The 20,773-nt window shown below is 43.5% G+C and overlaps 2 protein-coding genes across 3 annotated transcripts; one reads left to right on the top strand and one right to left on the bottom strand.

Annotated features, from left to right (window-relative positions):
• Positions 1 to 236: 236 nt before the first annotated feature.
• On the top strand, positions 237 to 4,493 carry LOC127006718 (heat shock protein 60A-like). Its single transcript, XM_050876960.1, has 9 exons — positions 237 to 404; positions 917 to 1,088; positions 1,303 to 1,550; positions 1,870 to 2,023; positions 2,166 to 2,225; positions 2,407 to 2,573; positions 2,777 to 2,987; positions 3,190 to 3,744; positions 3,953 to 4,493. Exons 2-9 carry the CDS (start codon positions 918 to 920, stop codon positions 4,118 to 4,120), a joined length of 1,734 nt encoding a protein of 577 aa, XP_050732917.1. The 5' UTR covers positions 237 to 404; position 917; the 3' UTR covers positions 4,121 to 4,493.
• On the bottom strand, positions 4,479 to 19,839 carry LOC127006716 (gem-associated protein 5-like). 2 transcript variants are annotated; one of them, XM_050876953.1, is made up of 16 exons: positions 19,731 to 19,839; positions 17,313 to 17,465; positions 16,752 to 16,913; positions 15,029 to 15,254; positions 14,578 to 14,745; positions 14,158 to 14,450; positions 13,389 to 13,573; positions 12,934 to 13,042; positions 12,466 to 12,631; positions 12,001 to 12,084; positions 10,084 to 10,201; positions 9,751 to 9,938; positions 8,364 to 8,531; positions 7,664 to 7,822; positions 7,417 to 7,497; positions 4,479 to 7,172 (listed from the first exon to the last, which is right to left on the bottom strand). In XM_050876953.1, the coding sequence occupies exons 1-16, from the start codon at positions 19,731 to 19,733 to the stop codon at positions 5,029 to 5,031; spliced, it is 4,407 nt and encodes a 1,468-aa protein (XP_050732910.1). In that variant the 5' UTR covers positions 19,734 to 19,839; the 3' UTR covers positions 4,479 to 5,028. The 2 variants fall into 2 exon arrangements, with proteins under 2 accessions (XP_050732910.1, XP_050732909.1); XM_050876952.1 differs by lacking the exon at positions 19,731 to 19,839 and adding an exon at positions 18,183 to 18,542.
• Between the last annotated feature and the right edge of the window lie 934 nt (positions 19,840 to 20,773).

Genomic DNA, 20,773 nt, shown 5'->3' with positions numbered 1-20,773 from the left:
TGACTTATGAGACAGGTGATTAATTTGCCCGTAACAGCGTAGGGGAGGATGGTATATTCTAGAAGTCGGGGCCCCGCCTGGCGTATAATGCATTTCTGATTAGGTAACCTTTATTATGCAAGCAAAAACATGCAATGGAGCTGAAATCAATCCACCCATGTAATCTGAATTATTTTCATCGCATACTTCACGTAAGTCAAACTTTAGTAAACTTTATAATGGGAGGAGACGATAACATTGCATCAGCAGGGTCGCGTCACGCTCGGTGCGGGGCGCGGGCAGGGACACCCGGCAGCTGCGGCGTCCCGACTCCCGAGATCGTCTGCCACACTGCCAGCCCACTACCGCCGAGGACGCCGCCAGGACAGCAAGCCTTGCCGTGCCCATCCCACGCCCTCAGCCAGGTAACGGAGGCCGGGTGTATGTGTATATGTGGGGGGTAAGGAATGTGCCGGGCGGGTTATATGCTGCTGTTACTTGAATAACTTGTCTGTGTTGGTGTGTGGCCGGCGTGGAGTGCCTCACATGGCCGCCCGGCGCTGGCCCTGTGTTGCCATGTGCTGACACACTCTGTACCCTGCATGCCGCCAATTAAGTCTCGCCGTCTGGGTAAATAGTGTGCCTAGGATGTGGTTACGGACCCCTCAGGACATTCACAGTAATGGTAACGTGCCACTCAACAATACATGAATATTTTCCTTGCGAGCGCCTGGAGATGGCCATTGTGAGTTAGTTATGTACCCTGTGAGGCACCGCGATGCCACCCTCAGACTGAGTGTCTCGAGGGTATAATCAAGGAATCCAGGGGTAAACGGTGTCTCGGAAGATGTATACTAACCCTTCAGGAAATTCAAGGTGTCATTTAGCCCTGGGTGCCTTGATAATTATGTTCGCTTACGGGAATGACGTGTTTCAGAATGTACCGCGCTGCCTCCCTCCTCCGGCTGCCCGCGACTCGCCGGGCAGTCCAGCACCTGACGGCGAGGAGCTACGCCAAGGACGTCAAGTTCGGCTCCGAGGTGCGGGCCATGATGCTGCAGGGCGTCGACGTGCTGACAGACGCCGTGGCCGTCACCATGGGCCCCAAGGTGAGGTGGTTGCCACAGAGTGGCCACACCATTGGCTACTAAGGTTCATAGTCTGGGAGGAGTTCTTTGGGTAACACTAAAGATGATTAAGAAATAAGCCTGTAATGCCCATGCCTAAACTCAGTCCCACTAAATGGAAGTTGAGTCAGGATTAGTTTCAGAATGATGCATATTATTACACATTGTTACTCTAATGAATACTTTGCATCAACAGGGACGCAACGTCATCATTGAGCAGAGCTGGGGCAGCCCTAAGATCACCAAGGACGGAGTGACGGTGGCAAAGGCTGTGGAGCTGAAGGACAAGTTTCAGAACATTGGTGCCAAGCTGGTGCAGGATGTGGCCAACAACACCAACGAGGAGGCCGGTGACGGCACCACCACCGCCACCGTGCTGGCCCGCACCATCGCCAAGGAGGGCTTCGACAGAATCAGCAAGGGAGCAAACCCAATTGAAATCAGGTGGGGACTGCTGCCTTCCTCTATTATTTTATTTATTTATTTATTTTTAAGGACCAAAGACTACTTAAAACTTGTTGCCCCCATGAAATATGATGTCAAGAAATTAATATGATTCCAGGAGTCTTGATTGTTCTCTTTTGAAGAAGTGACGTGCTTTGAATATCCCTTTCACATCATATTCTTCAGGTATATTTTTGCTCATGATGATTAAATCTTTACAGTGATTATAATGATCCTGCAGATCCAATGCTGACATATTATAGCTAAAGCTGTGAAGCATCACCATGAGACAACCCTAACAGTGAATCTTCTCCTTCAGGCGAGGTGTGATGCTGGCCGTTGATGCAGTCATTGAACACCTGCGTACTCTCTCCCGCCAGGTGACCACTCCTGAGGAGATTGCTCAGGTGGCCACAATCTCTGCCAATGGTGACAGTGAAGTGGGCCAGCTCATTTCTGCAGCCATGGAAAAGGTGAGGCCAGTTTCTGTACAGGTGGTAATATTGTAGTTGTAGTCCATCGTATAGCATTTACCTTTAAAGGCAATCCGGTAAAATTTAGTTTATATTAGTTTCTCATGATTTCTATTAATGAGGCTAATAATCATCTTTTCAGGTTGGCCGTAATGGTGTCATCACGGTCAAGGATGGCAAGACACTTAAGGATGAGCTGGAGGTACTGTTCTGAGGGTTCTGTCTGTACCGTACAAATAATGAGATTTACGTGTTTTGATGAAACTTTTGGATTCCCCTACATAGCGTTTGGTGAATGACATCGGTGCATCTGAATCGTTAAAGTCTGATATTGTCCTTAACATTTATTTTTAAGTATGTTCTAAATTGAGTATCTTCTCCAGGTCATTGAGGGCATGAAGTTTGACAGGGGTTACATCTCCCCATATTTCATCAACACCTCAAAGGGTGCAAAGGTGGAGTACCAGGATGCCTTAGTCCTTTTGTCCGAGAAAAAAATCTCCTCCATTCAATCCATCATCCCAGCACTGGAGATTGCCAACCAGCAGAGGTAAGTGTCCAGATCCCAGGGTCCACTGTGATCACTTGGAAGGAATATCATGGTTTAGCAGCTTTACATTAGACTTTTATCACTTCTTGCTTTCACCTCTAGCACTTTACAATTTTATCTTTTCCATTGCAAACCTATGATCTCAGCCTGGTGAGTACAGGAACCAGGAGAATATCATTATTTGTAGTTCTTTTCCACCACAGGAAGCCTCTGCTGATCATTGCTGAGGATGTGGACGGTGAGGCGCTGAGCACCTTGGTGGTGAATCGCCTCAAGATTGGCCTCCAGATTGCTGCTGTCAAGGCCCCAGGCTTTGGGGACAACCGCAAAAACACCATTCAGGACATTGCCATTGCCACAGGTGCTCTCGTCTTCAATGACGAGGCCAGCATGGTTAAAATGGAGGATGTGCAGGTGTGTGTGCTTCTGGCAACTACTGTTTATAGTTATTTATTATAATTCCATTCATGTTTCACTGGATGATACAGTTGGGTAAAGGTCATATACATGTATCTGTAGCACTCCAGGAAAAAAAGGACAACCAGAATCAAGGGAGAATCATTTACTGGCAAATTACTGCCTTTTCCATCTTGTTAACCATCACCTCCCTCAACAGGTACATGACCTTGGCATGGTGGGGGAGGTGCAGATCACCAAGGATGACACACTGCTGCTGAAAGGCAAGGGCAAGTCGTCAGACATTGAGAGGCGAGTCAACCAGATCAGGGAGCAGATTGAGGATAGCAACTCAGAGTATGAGAAGGAGAAGATGCAGGAACGAATGGCCCGACTGTCCAACGGAGTGGCTGTGGTGAAGGTTGGCGGCTCATCCGAGGTGGAGGTCAATGAGAAGAAGGACCGTGTGAATGATGCTCTTTGTGCCACCCGTGCAGCCATCGAGGAAGGCATTGTTCCTGGTGGTGGCGTGGCCCTCCTCCGCTGCCTCCCTGCCCTGGAGCAGCTCACCCCAGCCAATGAAGACCAGAAGATGGGCATTGACATCATCCGCAAGGCCATCAGGACCCCGTGCCACACCATCGTCACCAATGCAGGCATTGATGCGGCTGTCATCGTCAACAAGGTGGAGGAGGCAACAGGTGATAATGGCTATGATGCTGCCACTGGGAAATTTGTCAACCTTGTGGAGGCGGGAATCATTGACCCAACCAAGGTGAGTGCTTTCTAAAGTATTCTGAAACTCATCCACTGGCAGCTCCAGTATGAGATATTTTTCCAAATTTTCCTAATTTCCATTCAATTAAATCATCGGTATCAGCTATAAAAATTAACTTTTAGCATAAACATCAGTTTTATTTGTTAAGATTTTGTGCAAGAATGTTTCCATCAAATGTTTTATATGATTTTTTATTCTGATTCAGGTGGTGCGCACAGCCCTCACTGATGCAGCAGGAGTCGCCTCTCTGTTGACCACAGCCGAGGCGGTCATCACAGAGATCCCGAAGGAGGAGCCGGCCGGTGGTGGAATGGGCGGCATGGGTGGGATGGGAGGAATGGGGGGCATGGGAGGGATGGGTGGCATGATGTGAGATTCTTATCATTAAGTTAAGATGCCAATTGTTGGGTGTTTTCCCAGGGTGGCTTGATGCAGTATGTTATTGGTGAATGAGAGCTCCTTTCATCTAACCAGCAGCTAGGGTCCAGGGCATTACCATGTTCCTATAATGTTGGAGGAAGCCAGTTTCATTTTGAAGGACTTATCATTCCAAAGTGCTGCTGTGCTGGTGACATTATCCATTATTTCATCTTCATACCTTCATAACCATGTATGTGACTCGTGTAATCGGTCTGACAATAGGTAATAAGTGTTTCATGTACAAAGTGTAGATACACACAAAATGTAGATAATTTTGTTATCCTCAAGAAGTGTTTATAATATTAATTAAATGAGTTTTTGATCAAGTGCTTTATTATTACTGACCTAATTGGTTCAGTCATAACTTAGAAATTATAAAAAGACTGCCTTCACTGTATGAGGGCATGCACATCATATTACTTGACCTAATTGGTTCAATCATAAAGTATAAAGACATTTGCTCCAACTGTATGAGGGCATGCACATCACATTACCTAAGATTGAATAATTATACAATATTCAACATAGGATCAAAATATTAATATCAATTTACTCAATCATGCAGTCATTAACTTCTAAAGTCAATAGCATCTATGATCACAACTAGGCAACACTCGTGCATAAATGACCTATATTTTAAGAGCTATAGCACTGCCTCATGTTCCCCACACTTACACATTTAGGATCACAGCAAAATAACCTGATGGCTTGTCAAGAAAAAAAATAGCCAAGTCATGCCTTTAAGTTCTGCCAGAAATGATGTACTGATAATGTCATTTGTGCCTACATTCTCAAAGCATAAATATGCTATATCCAATATGGTGTGAAATGTTTAAAGACTCTTCCTCACTTGTAAGCTACTTATGTGGCTGAGGATGATGTGAGGTCACAAGGTAGTCTTGACAGAAAACTTTCCACTTCTGCAGAATTAAAGTGTCCATTTTCCTTTAAGAGCACAATTATCTTTTTAACAAGAGATAATGGGCTAGACAAGCCATCTGAAGCAACTTCCAACTTCTCTAAGGCCACTCCAAAATCTGAGTCATTGTTTCCTAGATAGGAGTTCAGAGAAACTCTTAGCTCAGCCATGGAGGCAGGGAAGGAAAAGGATGCCTTCTCATTCTCCCCTTGAAGGCAAGTTTCCCCCTCCATGTTCAGAGGTACACCACCTGATGCAGTGGTGCAGTTGTCTGAGGTAAGAGCACTGCTTTCTGACTCAGACACACCATCACCTACTGCAGTGGTGACTGCAGGGTCACAGCAACTAGGAGTATTGTCTGATGTCTGAGTCTCACCTTGACTCACATTATCCTCAGCTGTGACTTGAATGTCATTTTTGAGTCTTAACCAAAAACTGTCATTTGCTAGATATGAAAGAAGGAGAGCCACCTCAGCCTGCTGGTAAAGTTGCCACAAGATATGCAAACTGTAGGGAGGCACTGTCTCTTCTTGTACTGGCTCTGGCACTGTGCTCCTCAGGACTTTTATGTCATTCTTTCCTTTTGGAAGAAGGGCATGAGTTAGGTGCAACAGCTGGTCAGGTTTGCCCCAGGTAACAGCATATTTTAGGGCCTCTGTGAGATGTTGGTCCCACAGCTGACAGGATGGGGCAAGGAGACATTTGCACAGAGCCACAGCAACCAGGAACCACAGCTGCTTCACAGAGGTAGGCAGGTGCTGTGTGGAGAAGTGAATCATGATGTGTTGGTACAGATCCATATACTGACCTTGAGAATATCCCTGAGCCACCCACTGTCTCCTCACTTCATCCACCAAGCATGTCATGCCTTTTTCTGTTTCTGCTGCTGTCTCCCCAACATTTTCTGGAGTACTGACAAAGTAGCTGTAGCAGCTTGTGTCCTTCTGCTGTATCACTCGCAGGAGCAGACTGTGAAGGCAGGAAATTACTTTGAACCACTCCAGTCCTGGCAAGTGGCACAGGAAGGCCTCCACCTTGTTCATCTCCTGCTTGATGGATGCCTCCCTGACAGCCATCACCCCACTCGTCACGGCCAGTTCCTTGTTTCCAGCGGCCTCGTACAGCTTGGCTGACACAAAGAGGGAGCCAGGGTCCGTACGGCGGGAGAGGGTGCGGGCTGAAGCCTCTACCTTACCAACACTGAACTGCAACGTGGCAGCAAGATCCATGTTACCGTCATATGTAGCAGAGCTGACCCAGCGATCCACTACCTTGCCCAGATGGTCCTGGCTGTAGCCCAGCCGGCTCTTGACGATGGCCAGTGCCTCTCTGAAGTGCTTGTGCTGGAGCAGTATGTCAACAGCCTCCTCTGCCTTGTGGATGTTCAGGAGGTATGAGGCAGCAGTGATGACATCTCCCTCCACCAGCAGTTGCTCTGCATAGGCTTCACAGGCTGTCTCCCACAGCTTCAAGGAGACCTGAGGGGCTGAGGCCACCAGGAAGGGAGTCAGTTTCTTCTGTTTGGCAGCCACACGGATGTGGTTGCCTAGGGAGCCACGCCAGCAGTGCATCAGGTCGGCCTGGCAAAAGTTGTCCTTGGCTTCATGAGCCTCAATCTCTGAGGTCAGCAGAGCATCCATTTGCTGTGGCTGCCCGTACATCTGCATGACATACAGGAAGTCATCTATCCGGGCCATCTCTGAGTCCTTCTCGAGCAGGAAACTGTATTTTTCTGTAGTGTTAACCACAATAGGATGGGCATCCCCCTCCTGATCCTCCTCCTCCAGGATTTCATCATCTAAATCCTCTAAGTCTTCCTCATTAGTGTCCTTCCCTGCTCCTTCCTTCTGCTGGGACATTTTAGCATCCTTTGCCTCTCTGAGAGCCAGCATGGAGAGAAGGACAAGGTGGTGAAAGCCTTTCTTGCGAGAACACACACTATGCAGCTTTGGGAAAAAGGACTTGAGTGCTGCCTTTTTCCCACTGTCCCCAGAACTCTTCTTTGTGGCATCGCTGAGGCACACAGCTTTAGCACTGGGGGTGCCAGAGCTCTTAACAGCTTCACCCTCTCTTGGTGCCAAGCCATCTGTGGGTGGGAATTTCAATATGAAAACAGGTGCATGCAACAAGTTTCTCTATATATCCCCCACTGACCATACCATTACTACTTTCATTGGTCCTTGATTGAAAATATTCACTTTGAGTCAGGCATTTCTATTTATATACACCTAAAGATTGTCAGTCTATAAAAATAAATTTACATACCACAGCCTCTATTAAATCCTTCATATTATAATGAAATGTTTTGTTGAAGCACAGCTTATACTTACTCTCTTTGAGCTCAGCAGGGACTGCTGCCTCCTCTTCTGAGGGTTCTTGCTCCTTCTTGTGCTGGTGCTCCTTCAGGAGAGCTGAAACAAGTGGAATAGTAATAGAGTTCTCACAGCCTGCACACTGGAGTATATACAGCATGCTAAAATGCAAAATGTAGCTAGTTACAATTACAAAAAATTTGTGTGGTCTGTCACCACAACAGCTCCATCATATCAGGGAAACACTGATACTTTATCGTCTTACCAGAACTCTCCGCTGGTGTCTTGCAGGTGAGCTTGGAGGGTCGCCAGGAGTGCACCGTGTTTTCATCAGCACAGCTGAACATCAGGTCTGGGTCTGATGGACTAAATTCGACACGAAAAACTCGTGTCATGTGACCCCCATAGTTACCCAGCATTGAACCTGAGAAGACAATAAAACTTCATTAGAACACACTGCCATATTTACCCATCCATTTAAACTCTTGTTCCAGAGGCATGAAAATTAAATACAATGCTTTTAGAGAATTGTTTAGTTACCAAGTTGTGTGCAAAGCCAAATTTTCACATCAACTAGGACAGGGCAACCACATCATCTTCTAAACCAATAGTTAAACTTTTAAAGTGACAGACCCCTTTGAAAATATGATGAAATCCCCAAACCCTTCCTTGCTTTCTAGTGATGGTGCTATTCTAGAAGTCACAATTAATGTCGATTCTACTTCATGTTATCTGACAGTAGTTTACCACTGCCTATGCAAAAGAAGATCCACCCCCTTAAACAGATGAATAAATATGACCCGTTTAGAAAGGTAGTATTTAGGTAAAGGTTGACTGTCAAGACTTGTCCTTTGAAAAATTGTTAAAAAATTCAACATTTACATGAGTACAAACAATGATCTGCACATGGACCAATGAGTAAGAAATCCTGCCGTCAAGCTACTATTACCACTGTCCTTACATACCGTTGTCAGCATCCCAGAGCTGGACAGTGTGGTCGTAGGAGGCTGAGGCGAGGAGCGAGGATGTATGGGGTGACCAGGCCAGCCACACCACCCTTGCCTCGTGACCGCTCAGCTCCCGTGTCGCCTGCGTCACCAGCACCTCGGAGCCTTTGCCTTCACCGGCCTTGTCTGGGCAGCAACAAAAATAAGTTATTGATGGTCAACTATTTTTTTCAACTGATAGTGTAGCTAATCTAAAAACATGGATTATTCAGTCAAATATGTGCAGGTTATCATCTTCCCTTTGTCTCTGAACATTGTAAAAATACATTACGAAGTTTTACCAAAGTTTTACTGGTTGGTTATTCAGCTAAATTCAGGCCATCATCCCTTTGTTTCTGTAAATTATTCTAATCCAGTATAATTATTATGCTGCCAAGTTGAGAATGTCCTAGACTCTGTATAAGGCACATATAACTTGTGCAATATTATTTGAGGCTAACAGTGTGAGAAGGGCAGAACGCGCCAAATTTACAGTGCCAGAAAATGCAGTCAAAGTTTTGAAATACAGGAAATCCCCTATATACGAAAGGGTTAGGGACTGAAAAAACCTTTCGTTTATCGATTTTTCGTATATCGAAGCCATTTCCCCCATAGGATTGTTAATAAATTGGGGGGTTTGGGACCAGCCCCACCAAAAAAAAAAAAAAAAAAAAAAAAAAAAAAAAGTTAAATATAACTATGCTTAAAAGCAATTTACTACTCACAATACAATGAAACGCAAGGCTCATAAATAATTAAAAACAATTACCATTTCCTGTTCCTTTACTGTTATAGAAATGCATTACATATGTTAGACTCATCACTTAACATTGCCAATGTTTACTTCCCAAGCTGTGAACAGTACAACCCTCCATCACCCTCACGTTTCCTCACGCTGGCTGGGATGTGTTTTCTGCAAAACTAAGTGATGGCGTTGGAAAGGGAGGGACTGGACATGGACTTGCTGCCTAATCCATGTCTTTCGTGAACCGAAAATTGTCCTATATTTTTCACTTTCGTATATCCGAATTTTCGTACATCGAGCTTTCGTATATCGGGGATTTCCTGTACACAGATGGTCCACGACCACCCCTGTTGCTCATAGGAAAATAGACCTTACTTCATTCGTCAAATGGGCAGAATATCCATCCAATGTAAAAGTTCAATATTTCTTGTGACCATTGGCATTGAAAACAGATTTTTGAAGCAGCTGAATATTCTTCCTGTCTCGCACCATTAGCTTCATTTATACCATGTGCTGTAACATTAAAATACTGCATGGGGAAGCATTGTAAGTTATTTTCCTTACTCTTCCTCATTCAGCTCTATATTCTTCTCCACATTCTACTATAAAACATACACCAACCTTCAAATTCTTTTAAATGGCTGTCTAGGCAGAATATGCGTATATTGTTCTCATTGGAGCTGACGGCAAGGGTGTAGCTGGAGCCGCCTTCCCTCTGAGGCTTCCACAGGAGGTGTTGGATGGCCTTCTTCACCACCACCAGTGTTGCCACCACCTCAAGGTCCTGCCGGCAGTACACCCTCACCTGCCTGGAGAAGGAATGGCACTGATACATAAGAGACAAAGCACAATGGCTGGGGCAAAAAAGACAGCCTATGTATGTATGTATGTATGAGCCTTGGCATGTAAACAGATTGAGCAATAAATGCCCAGGACAGTGTTGGTGAAGCCTACCCATCGTTGAGTCCCAGCGCCAGATATTTATAATCAGGACTGAAGGAGAACTCAGTGGTGTCTCTTGGGAAAGCCTTGTTCTCAGGGTCAGGAACTAAAGTTTTCAAGCTGATGGGGTCTGGAAAATAAGGAAAATAGGTTTGAGATTACTTGAAACAGAATATGGTCATGTCAAACACTTTTTTATTTCTAGATGGAGTGTTACTCTATAATAATTACTAATCAAATTTTTGTCAAGCTTTTTACTTTAGCAGGTCTCATATCACCAAAGTTTTATCCTAGTTTTATACATAGAAAAAATTATCTAGCTTTATACACAGACAACTTAACGGGCGCGTTGGAGCCAAGAATAAGAAATATCCCCCTAAAATTTGATTTTCTGTTTTTCGCATTTCTACTTTGTTCATGGATAACTGTTTTAAAATATCTTAGCGGTACGATGCCTGTTTCCAATGGAAAGTAGTCATTATCTGACACTATCTCAGGCCTGGAGTGGCATGCGACCGCACTCTAGAACAAAGGTGTTATGTGTTTATTACATTATTTATATGATTTTTAGGCAGTTTTTCGATATATGTAGCTGCAAAGCAGCTGACTGACGAAGTTATTGACAAGCTCTCCTCATACAACACAAAGGGTGTCAGAGACAAGCATGAGACTGTTGGTAGCATGAGATCAGCGATAATGGCCAGCTATTATCACCACACTGCCACCAAAAATGAAAAACATCGGCTGTGCCCCAAGAGTCAATCCTCATGGTGCTGGGTGCAGAGAAGCCTGGCAAAAGGGGAGAGACCAGCACCACACACTGACAAGTGGATTTACTTGTCCCACATGTCATACGACAACCTCAGCCTCATCAGGACGGTGTACCGTGACCTCACAAGACCAGAGCTGCTGGAGAAGTGCCTGAAGGGGAGGACACAGAACAGAAATGAGAGCCTACATGGAAAGGTCTGGAGGAAGGCTTCAAAAGACAAATTCTGTGGCCTACATAGGACTGTCTTTGTGTCCCAGGTCACAATCCTGGAGCATAAGTTTGGGCACAGTGAAGCCAACGTCCTGACCTCGCTTGGGTTCGAGAGGTCCTCCAACTTCATAGATTCTCTTGAGCAGAAGGAAAAGAGGACAAGCAGAAGCAAAAACGAGAAGAGGGAGAAGAAAAAGACAAGAAAAAAAGCCAGCAAGGCAGCAGAAAAAAACATTATAAGCTTGGAGTAAAAACCTATCTACAATGAGTGGGGTGGTGCCCCATGATACCCACACCATCGAGTGTATAATATCCTTTGAAAAGGAGGGGACCAGGTACCATAACTCAGAAATATCTGTAGAATAAAAAATACATTGCAGAAATAGCATATCAAACATATTATGGTAACGTAATGTAAAAACGATGATTTCTTGAAATGTAAGTTATCGGCATTTTTGGTTAAAATTCTGGTAGCCTATAAAAGACATTTCCAATTGGATAAGTTCATTCAATACGGTAATGGTAAGACTATATTTCCATCAAGACAAAACTCTTCTAAGCGCCATAGAATATTTTTTTCATACATTTTACACCGAAACAGCGAAATGTGTTTGGTTACGTAATAAAAAAAATATTATTATATATATGGAAACAAAACATTGCCAACACATATTGTCCAAATGTTAGCACTGAGGTTACTTTACATTGTCCAATGAACAAAAAAGCTGAAAACCCATATATAAAAAAGTTATTCAGAACTCAAATTCGGTCAAAAAAAAAAAAAAAAAGTTTTCCGTCAATCAAGCTCAAACTTTGCCAGAGATTGTGTAAAATTTACAGCCAAAACTATGCAACTTCATATGCTTTCTAAGACTACGCGCCCCTTAAGTAACATTACCAAAGTCACAGTAAGTTGACATTGAGCTAGGTACATAAACTCCCTTTACCTGCCAAGGGTGAGGAGGGCGCCCGCATCACAATCTCTCGGTCACCAAAGGAGTAGGCATACCATGCTTCAAGGTCGGACGTCCCTGCGGCAATGACAAAATAATGTCAAAAAATGTAAGTAGGGAGCAAATAAGTAAACAAAGATATAGATCCACTCAGTTTATCCAACATTCACCTTCACAAAATATTTAGACACGCTGTTGAAATAAATTGCCCCAAATGTCCACACAGTCAATCCTGGCATAAATCATTCCTTTACTCTTATAATAAATGGTCAGCAATATTTCCATTGTCTTATTTTCTGCTTCTTAGGCTATTTACATGTTAATAAAATTATGCTAAATGTCTGTAGAGTTCATCCAAACATAATTCATGTATTTTACTCTCCCAACTCAACTGCTTTTAGGAAATGCTAAGAAATGGGCACACACACAAAATGGATATCTTGAGGGAGTGTGACTTACCCAAGGCTGCAGGACAGACTGGGGGCGCCCACTCCACCTTGTAGGCAGCCTTCTGGTGGTAGTAGGCAAAGGTGTTGAGGCGGCAGCTGGACACATCAAGCCAGCTGACCTGACCCGTGGCAGTGCTGAGCAGCAGGCGGCCCTCGTGCTCAGGGTGCCACGCCAGCTGGAGAGGGAAGCCAATTAGAACTTTTCTTCATTATTGTGGTCAGCTGCTTTTCTGTCCTGCTCTGCTCTCCCATGAACAGGTCAAGTATCATATTGAAGCTGCTGGACCTAGCTTACCTGAATATTTTGAGACTCTCCCACAAATCAAGGATCAATTTTGGTGTGCTTTGAACACAGTTGAATAATTAAAAACTAACTGCTGACTCTTTTTAAAATATACATAAAACTAATTTCCACCTTCATTGCTAATAGGAACTGGGGTGATTTTAGTGAATTCAACAATAAATTAGTTTTCCTTACCGAGAGGACCTTCCCTTTAATATTCTGTGAAGTGGTGACACACTGTAGTGGTGTTGGGCTCCCAAATTTTAAAAGTCTCAGAGTATTGTCTATGGAGCCAATGGCCAGTCTGGAGGAAGAAAACATAACAGAGTAAGTATACTATAAGAAGATATTTATTTATGTTCAGGTGAAATATTAATTTCTAAACCAACAAGTAACTTCTTATATTAATTTCTAAACTAACAAGTAACTTCTTAAGTTCTAAACCAAAACAAGAATAATGTTAATTTTCAACCAGAAAAAAAACTGGCAGCTTTCATCAGAAATCTCAAAAATAATAATAGGTTCTCTTTAAGTTCATGCTACTTCTTTCTACCAAGTTTCATGAAAAATTGGGCTGGTTGTTTTTGCATAACACTAACAAACAAACAAACAGGCCACACCAAAAACATCACCTCCTTGTAAAGACTCACCTGGTGACATCCTGAGGACAGAAGGCAAGGGAGGCGGCGCAGCCCCCCATCACGGGCAGCTGGAAGATGTGTTCGAATCTGGCCACGTCAAAGCCCTGCAACGCGCGGTCCTGTCCACTGCTCACCACAAGGTCCCCCAGCACCTCCAGGTTGTAGATGGCTCGGTTGTGCAGGTGATGCAGCGCCTGAGAGGAAACACCACCACCACCAAGGAAAGGACCAAGGAAAAGAGGCATACACATAAAGGACACAGAAACACATAAACGAATAAGTGTATAAATTGAGTTATCAAAAAGTTGCTGCATGAAAGAAATTTAAGTCCTCAGTGTTGTGTCTGAAGGTATGACATCAGGGTAAGAAAAAAACATGAAAAGGATATAATATAAAAAGGTACACACACACACACACACACAAAAAAAAAAAAAAAAAAAATAATAATAATAATAATAATAATAATAATAAATTAAAAAATAAATGAATAAATAAAATGAAATTAAAATAAATAAATAAAAAATAAAAGAAATGGAAAAAAGATGTGCTCGATTAAAGAAAAAAATGTTCCCTTTTATGGTGGAGGAAACAGACGAAGGACAAAACAAAAGTATACAAAACAAAATATGACTGAAATAAGAAATAGAAAAGGTCCAAAGTAGTACTAAAGAACACCAGAGATGGAACAGAATAACCCAAGACAATGAAAAAATGCCCAAAATATATAAAATCACCCAAGATATGAAGAGTTGCCCATTGAAGACAGAAGAAAACAAACCTTAAATCTCCCCTTCCCCGGCTGGCACGTCCACTGCAGCAGCTCTCCCAGGATGGTGGACGAGAGGAGCTCTTTCTTGTGCCAGGCCAGGGGAATGTGCTGCTTCATCTTGCCGCTCTTGTCCTTCCCCACCGTGTGCTTCTTGTATCCCCCAGTGGACACAGGCACAGTCATCCTGGTGACGTACCTCTTGGCGGCGATGTCCCACACGTGAATGTTGCGCCCATAGTCCGAGGAGGCAAAGTACGGACCCCCACCACCACTACCTTCGCCTCTGTCATTCCGCCGCCAACCTAAGAGGATTATCATTTTAAGCATACTGAGGTAGAGAATTCATCAGCTAAAATTTTCCATCAATTACAATGGGTATTTATTAGTAACAGAGTGGTTAATCCAACTTTGCCATTAAAAAATCCTTACTGTTAGCCTTGTTCCGGCTCTCAGGACCCTTTCCGCTGCCCTCCATCATGGCCTCAGCCCTGCTGTTGATGGGAATGTCCTCTGCCAAGGGACTCTCCTCCCCAGTATACCACCTCATGCAGTAAATATTCATGTCGTGTCCCTTCAGCCATGTCAGGACCCACCCGGCTGAGGAGCAGAAGGTTGTCAGCAGAATACACTTTATGTTTTTACACTAAATAGACTAAGGCTAAAATATAAATTAAATAAGGAATATTCACAACATGCTATTCCCATAAAAGAAGCACCAATAAAGAAAATTTCTTGACATTCTCCCAAGGGACATATATATCTAGTAAACCTGCTTAATGACTAAAAACCAAAGCACACCTCTGATATATTAGGCTTTGGAATGAGAGTTGCTGTGTTTAAGGTCAATGCCAATGTTAACGGGCGCAAATTTTCTACTCACTCTTGAGGTTAACGAGAGCGATGTTCTTGTTGGCAGCCACAAGTGCCTGTGAGCGGTCCTTTGGGTTCACCTCCACCACAGTGAGTTCAGGGGACTGTGGGAGTGTGTGGACCTGGAAGGCATTGTGCTGGGGCTGCCACACCACCACCCGGCCTCCCTCACCCACTGTCACCACCACCTCCTCCCCTCCAACATTCCCCCAGCAGATGCCATTCACTGCCTGCCCCTGAGGAGGAAAAGAAACGAAGATCATATCACATTTTCTTTACAGTAGACAGATCAAAGGTTGAAAAAACTGCAGAAAGATAATAGAACAAGAAGCCAATACAAACTGATCAATTAAATTACTGGAAATTGTATTGCCCAAAATCCACTCCACTATATTTCCACACAACCACAGCATGTCACGCAACACACGAGAAGTTAATCCAGACCAGAAAAGGGCTTTACCAGTGCCAGGGATCGAACCCACAACCAACAAGATGAGAAAGCCACTCCTTAACCAGTTGACCAGAGAGGTACCCAACTCGGAGAGTGAGTTTTTTTACGTAGATTTACATAGAAAATCAGACCACACAGACCCCATGGTCCAGACTTGGTGGTCTGTCCTTAAACCTAAGTGATTTTACATTAATCAGAAGACTCCAAAACGTTGCATTTCTACTCTAGTTGATATTAAGTTGAAGGAAGTGAATGTCGAGCTTATTTTTGAAGGAGTCAATCGTGTTACACTGGACCACTGATGATGGGAGCTTATTCCATTCTGGTGAAGAAAAATTTGGTGCAGTCTGAATTTACTTGTCTACATCTGAGTTTTACGCCATTGTTCCTCAAGTGTCATCGATCATAAACAATGTTGATCTGTCTACATTCATGAAACCATTAAGTATTTTAAAACATTCGATCAGTTTTCCTCGTCAAGAGAGAACATGTTAGAAGGATAATTGACGCTGAACACCTTCTAATTTAGCAATATCCTTTGCATGGTGGGGAGACCAAAATATTCCAAGTGGGGTCTGACTAAACTGTTGTAGAGGAGTATTACATCTTTATTCTTAAATAAAAGTTTCTTTTAATGAAGCCCAACATTCTGTTCGCTTTATTTGCTGCATCGATGCATTGCTGTGAGAATTTGAGGTTTGACGCGATTCTGACCCCAAGTCCTTGATGCATTGAACGCTTTTGAGTTTAATTTCGTAATCAAACTTCTTATTCCTCATTCCAACTTGAAGGACCTGGCACTTGTGCATCTCCCATCTATCCGACCACAGAAATTTAGTGAGAACCGAGTTACCAATCTTTGTGTCGTCTGCAAATTTACTAATGCGGTTATTGAGTCCAACATCCACGTCGTTGATGTAAATAATGAAGAGCACTGGGCCAAGAACCGAGCCCTGAGGGACGCCACTAGTGACCGGTGGGAGGCTCGCCCATCAGGCGGGTCCAGCACTACAAAATCGCTTATTACAATTTAAGACCAGATATCCTTCCTAATGTAATGTGATGGCCCTGAAATTTGAACCACCTCATCCCAGCTTGCTACTTCCAAGGCCTGGTGCTCTAACCCACTCAGCCACTGTGCCCCAGTTAAGAATGATGATTAAATATGACATATCAGGAGTTACTTGGAAAATATCTCCTCAGTCCTCTCTTCAACACTGAGGAAGATCTTCAAACTCTTTCTCTCTACCTCTGCCCTGACCCTTACAGAGGAGGCACCCACCTCGTGCTGTCTGTGTTCGGCAATAATGTCGCCACTGTGAATGTTGAAGAGCCGCACCACCGAGCCCTCGCACAAGGACGCCACAGTGTGTCCATAGTCTGGGTCTGAGGCGATGGGACACAGCTTTACACTCTGCACCTTCTCATTCTGATTGGGGATCACCTGGTGGGGGGGCAGGATGGAACCTTAGTTAGACAGTTTACAATACTTAAGTCTGTACTAATATATAGGTAATTAAGTTCCTCTCACACTCACTGTTTTTACCTTAACATATATGAACCATTTGCCTTAGTTTCTTATATCATATATGCCCTACAGAGCAACATCAATATCAGTCCTCCACCATTTGAAATACATCTATGTTGCTAAATGCTGATTCTTCTCTCCATATCTTCTCTCACATGTAACAAAAACAATAGCAAAAAAGGAGTCACAGTCTTCCTCTTTCGCACCTATCAAATCAACAATTACTTTTTATCTCATGAATGTAAATCCTCTATGTCACTTTGTTAGGTATCTCATTTTTTACAGCATGAGTAAATTAGTGAATCAAATGAGTACCTTCAGCAGGGTGGGAAGTTTTTCTCCTGGCACAAACTGTTGAACTAAGATGGACTTGTACACAGAGCTGACCAACAGGCTGTCCTCCACACGGCTGTCCAAGGCATCGATGAAGAACCAGTTTGGGGACGGCGGAAGGAGGATGTTCCCAGACTGGCAGAGAGAGGGATAAGTATGATAAGTATGTTAATAATAACTGTGTATAGTTAGGGAAGTCATGGCTCAATGGTCAGCATGTGGTCATGGTGTTCTGGAGACATGTGTTCAAGTTCCACTGCCACTCTCTTTTGAAAATCTTTGACTCTTTATTATACTTGTAGAAAAAATGTAACAATATAATGTAATATTTATACATGAGCAAGCTGACAATTTTCAGTCATTGCCTAGTGGCCAATGCCAACCTACATGGTGTCCTGATGAATAGCTAGCAACCCATACTCTAGGGAACCTCTCTCAAAAGGATCAAGAGGAGCCCTGGGAGGCAGCATAAGCTAAGGACGGCACCACTATAAAATATTTGCCCATGCTGCTGATGGGATGAGGTCAACCAACACGCCCCATCTAGAAAGCCTACCAGTACTAGGGGCCGTACGTAAAGAAAAAAAGAAAAAAAGAAAAAAGAAAAAGAAAAGGATTTGGTGATAGCTTTGATGGCTTGAGTTGGGTTCATCACAAGATGCTAAGAGAGAGATGTGGGGACTTGCCAGCACTCTCATTTCAGGCCGCACAGCACTCACATACCTTATGAAGCATCTCCACCTATAGGGAAGATCCATGCCTGTACGTTCTACATTAAGATTAACTTAAAATTACAAATACAATGGTTTATTTTTCCAACTTTTTAAAATGGATTAATAAGGAGCAGCTCACCTCGTGCTGAATATAGCTCTCAAAATCATAGTAGCAATAGCACTCTTGAAACGCACCAAAACTATAAAACTGTTCTCTTCCCCAATAGCGTTCCATTGAAGTGACCTCCATTGATGTCGGACTCACAGATTACCACACAGTAAAGTATCAAACAATATGTAAATTACCACCTTGGCACTGTTTGAACATTCAGTGACAATTACATTTTTCTCTTCATTCATAAAGGTAAACTAAATGATTCAGGATTTTTCTTTTCTCCTGATTTAGAGACTGGATGCATCACCAATATCATAACTATCTAAATGACACTTTCTGGTTAAAAGAGCCATGTGTCCGGTGTGAGGGCAAGGCAGGGAGAGAGAGATCTGGCTGAGTGAGGATCCTTACGGCACCAGAATGCTTGATGCTTACTCAGGTGAGGCCCCAACCCACTCACCATCACAGCCTTGTCAGCATCTCTCTCTCTTTCTCTCTCTTGTCTGTATCAAAGGGTCTGTGTGCTCTGAATATCTACGTAAATCTCTCTTTCTCTGTGAGGGTAAAGAGAGGTTTTATCAAGGTGCTGATATCTCATTTACTACAGAACCACCTGCCCTTCTGTTTTTATATATGTATTCTACTAACCTTTAATCCTCTTAGAAAATCATAGTAAAGAATATAGAGATGAAAGGAACTAATCAGTCTTAACAGAATTGAAGCTCCCTTTCCTTGTAGTCTGTATTCTCAGACACTGCTGCCCCTCACAACAGATACTTTCAAAGGTCAAAAAGGGGATCAATCGGGTTCTAATGAGTGTTATTTTAGGTTCAATGTACAGAAGAAGGATCAAACTAAAATTTTACCACTGAGGTCATGAAACTACCCCTGGAAATGCCCAAAACACCTATGAAAGCATTGCCAAATATGTTTCTTTAGGTTTATGGTACAGAAGGAGGGTCAAACTACCACTAGGGTCATAAAACTACCCCTGGAAATGCCCAAAACACCTATGAAAGCATTGCCAAATATGTTTCTTTAGGTTTATGGTACAGAAGGAGGGTCAAACTACCACTAGGGTCATAAAACTACCCCTGGAAATGCCCACACCTGCGAAAGCCTTGTCAAATATGTTTCTTTAGATTTATGGGACAGAAGGAGGGTCAAACTACCACTAGGGTCATAAAACTACCCCTGGAAATGCCCACACCTACGAAAGCCTTGTCAAATATGTTTCTTTAGGTTTATGGTACAGAAGGAGGGTCAAACTACCACTAGGGTCATAAAACTACCCCTGGAAATGCCCACACCTACGAAAGCCTTGTCAAATATGTTTCTTTAGGTTTATGGGACAGAAGGAGGGTCAAACTACCACTAGGGGTCATAAAACTACCTCTGGAAATGCCCAAAATACCTATGAAAGCCTGACAAATATGTGTGCTTGGGCGCCGAAATGCTTTAGGAATACGGAAGTAAGGTTTGTTCGTTAAATAATCACAGTTTTAAGATGATAAGTTAATAAAACTCCAATACAGCAATGTCAGGGAGGTCAGCAGATGTATGCAAACTCACCATTTCCTCGTCTTAGGCCCGGCAAACACGGTAAACACGACAAACACGGCACTGGACACACCCGCGGACACACGTGCACACATACGTTTTGCTCTCGAGGTGTTTGTAAACATAAACACGTGTTGGACGCGCAGCGCACCGCCGCCGCGCGCCCTTCACCGCCTCAAACCATCGGGGATATTTGACACTGTTTTTGCAGGAGTTTTGGTCTTCTCCAGAGGTAGTTTAATGACCTTGGTGGTAGTTTGACCCTTCTTCTGTACCCAAAAACCTACCCTTCTCCCGCGGCCCCGCTGTACGCGACTTTCTACTCATGCTCATCCCTATATCCAAACCCCTTATGCAAGAGTTAACCAAAATCTTCATTCTTTCATCCAGTTAAACAGCCTTCCTTCGTCTATATTTCCTCCTGCCTTTGACTTGAATTCTTTCAAGAGGAGTGTATCAAGACACCTCTCCTCCCGAAGCTGACCTCTCTTTTGGCCGCTCATTACTTTTGTCTTTGTGGGAACAGCGATTAGCGGGCTTTTTTTCCACCTTTTTTTTGTTGCCCTTGAGCTGTTTCTCTAGCTGTAAAAAAAATAATCAAACCACTCAATAGAACCCGATTGATCTCCTTTTCGGGTTTTGCAAATAATTGATGAGAGAACCTTATTACACATCTGATAAGGCTTTTGTACTAGAAGCTGCGGCTCCTTCCGTGAGAAGTTCTATGATTCTAGTTGTAGTTTGATGAGGTTTTTGTACCTTGAATGTGAAGAACACTCACGAGGACCCAACTAATCTTCTTTGTGGACTGTTGAAATAGTGGTTGTGATTGCCGAAAGTGTCTGAATACGGATATTTGCCTGCTATATTTTCTACGGTAACTGCATGGAAAGTGGAATAGATAGACAATCTTGAGAGAGAGAGAGAGAGAGAGAGAGAGAGAGAGAGAGAGAGAGAGAGAGAGAGAGAGAGAGAGAGAGAGAGAGTATTGCTGAACATAGTGACTGACTCATGGATACCTCAGCAAGCCTTTAATAGTAATGAACCGAGACTCA

This window comes from Eriocheir sinensis, chromosome 33 (assembly GCF_024679095.1).
Source record: "Eriocheir sinensis breed Jianghai 21 chromosome 33, ASM2467909v1, whole genome shotgun sequence".
Classification (NCBI taxonomy): Eukaryota; Metazoa; Arthropoda; class Malacostraca; order Decapoda; family Varunidae; genus Eriocheir; species Eriocheir sinensis.
Note: the sequence above shows the minus strand (reverse complement) of the source record. Positions and strands in the feature narration are given on the sequence as shown.

Coding starts and splice junctions, on each gene's coding strand:
- LOC127006716 (XM_050876952.1), bottom strand. CDS start 18,293: ATGGAGGTCACTTCAATGGAACGCTATTGGGGAAGAGAACAGTTTTAT. Junction 16,914..17,312: donor AACTTCCCACCCTGCTGAAG/GTACTCATTTGA, acceptor CCCCCCCACCAG/GTGATCCCCAATCAGAATGA. Junction 14,451..14,577: donor GAGCCGGAACAAGGCTAACA/GTAAGGATTTTT, acceptor TAATCCTCTTAG/GTTGGCGGCGGAATGACAGA.
- LOC127006718 (XM_050876960.1), top strand. CDS start 918: ATGTACCGCGCTGCCTCCCTCCTCCGGCTGCCCGCGACTCGCCGGGCA. Junction 1,089..1,302: donor CCGTCACCATGGGCCCCAAG/GTGAGGTGGTTG, acceptor TTGCATCAACAG/GGACGCAACGTCATCATTGA. Junction 1,551..1,869: donor GCAAACCCAATTGAAATCAG/GTGGGGACTGCT, acceptor CTTCTCCTTCAG/GCGAGGTGTGATGCTGGCCG.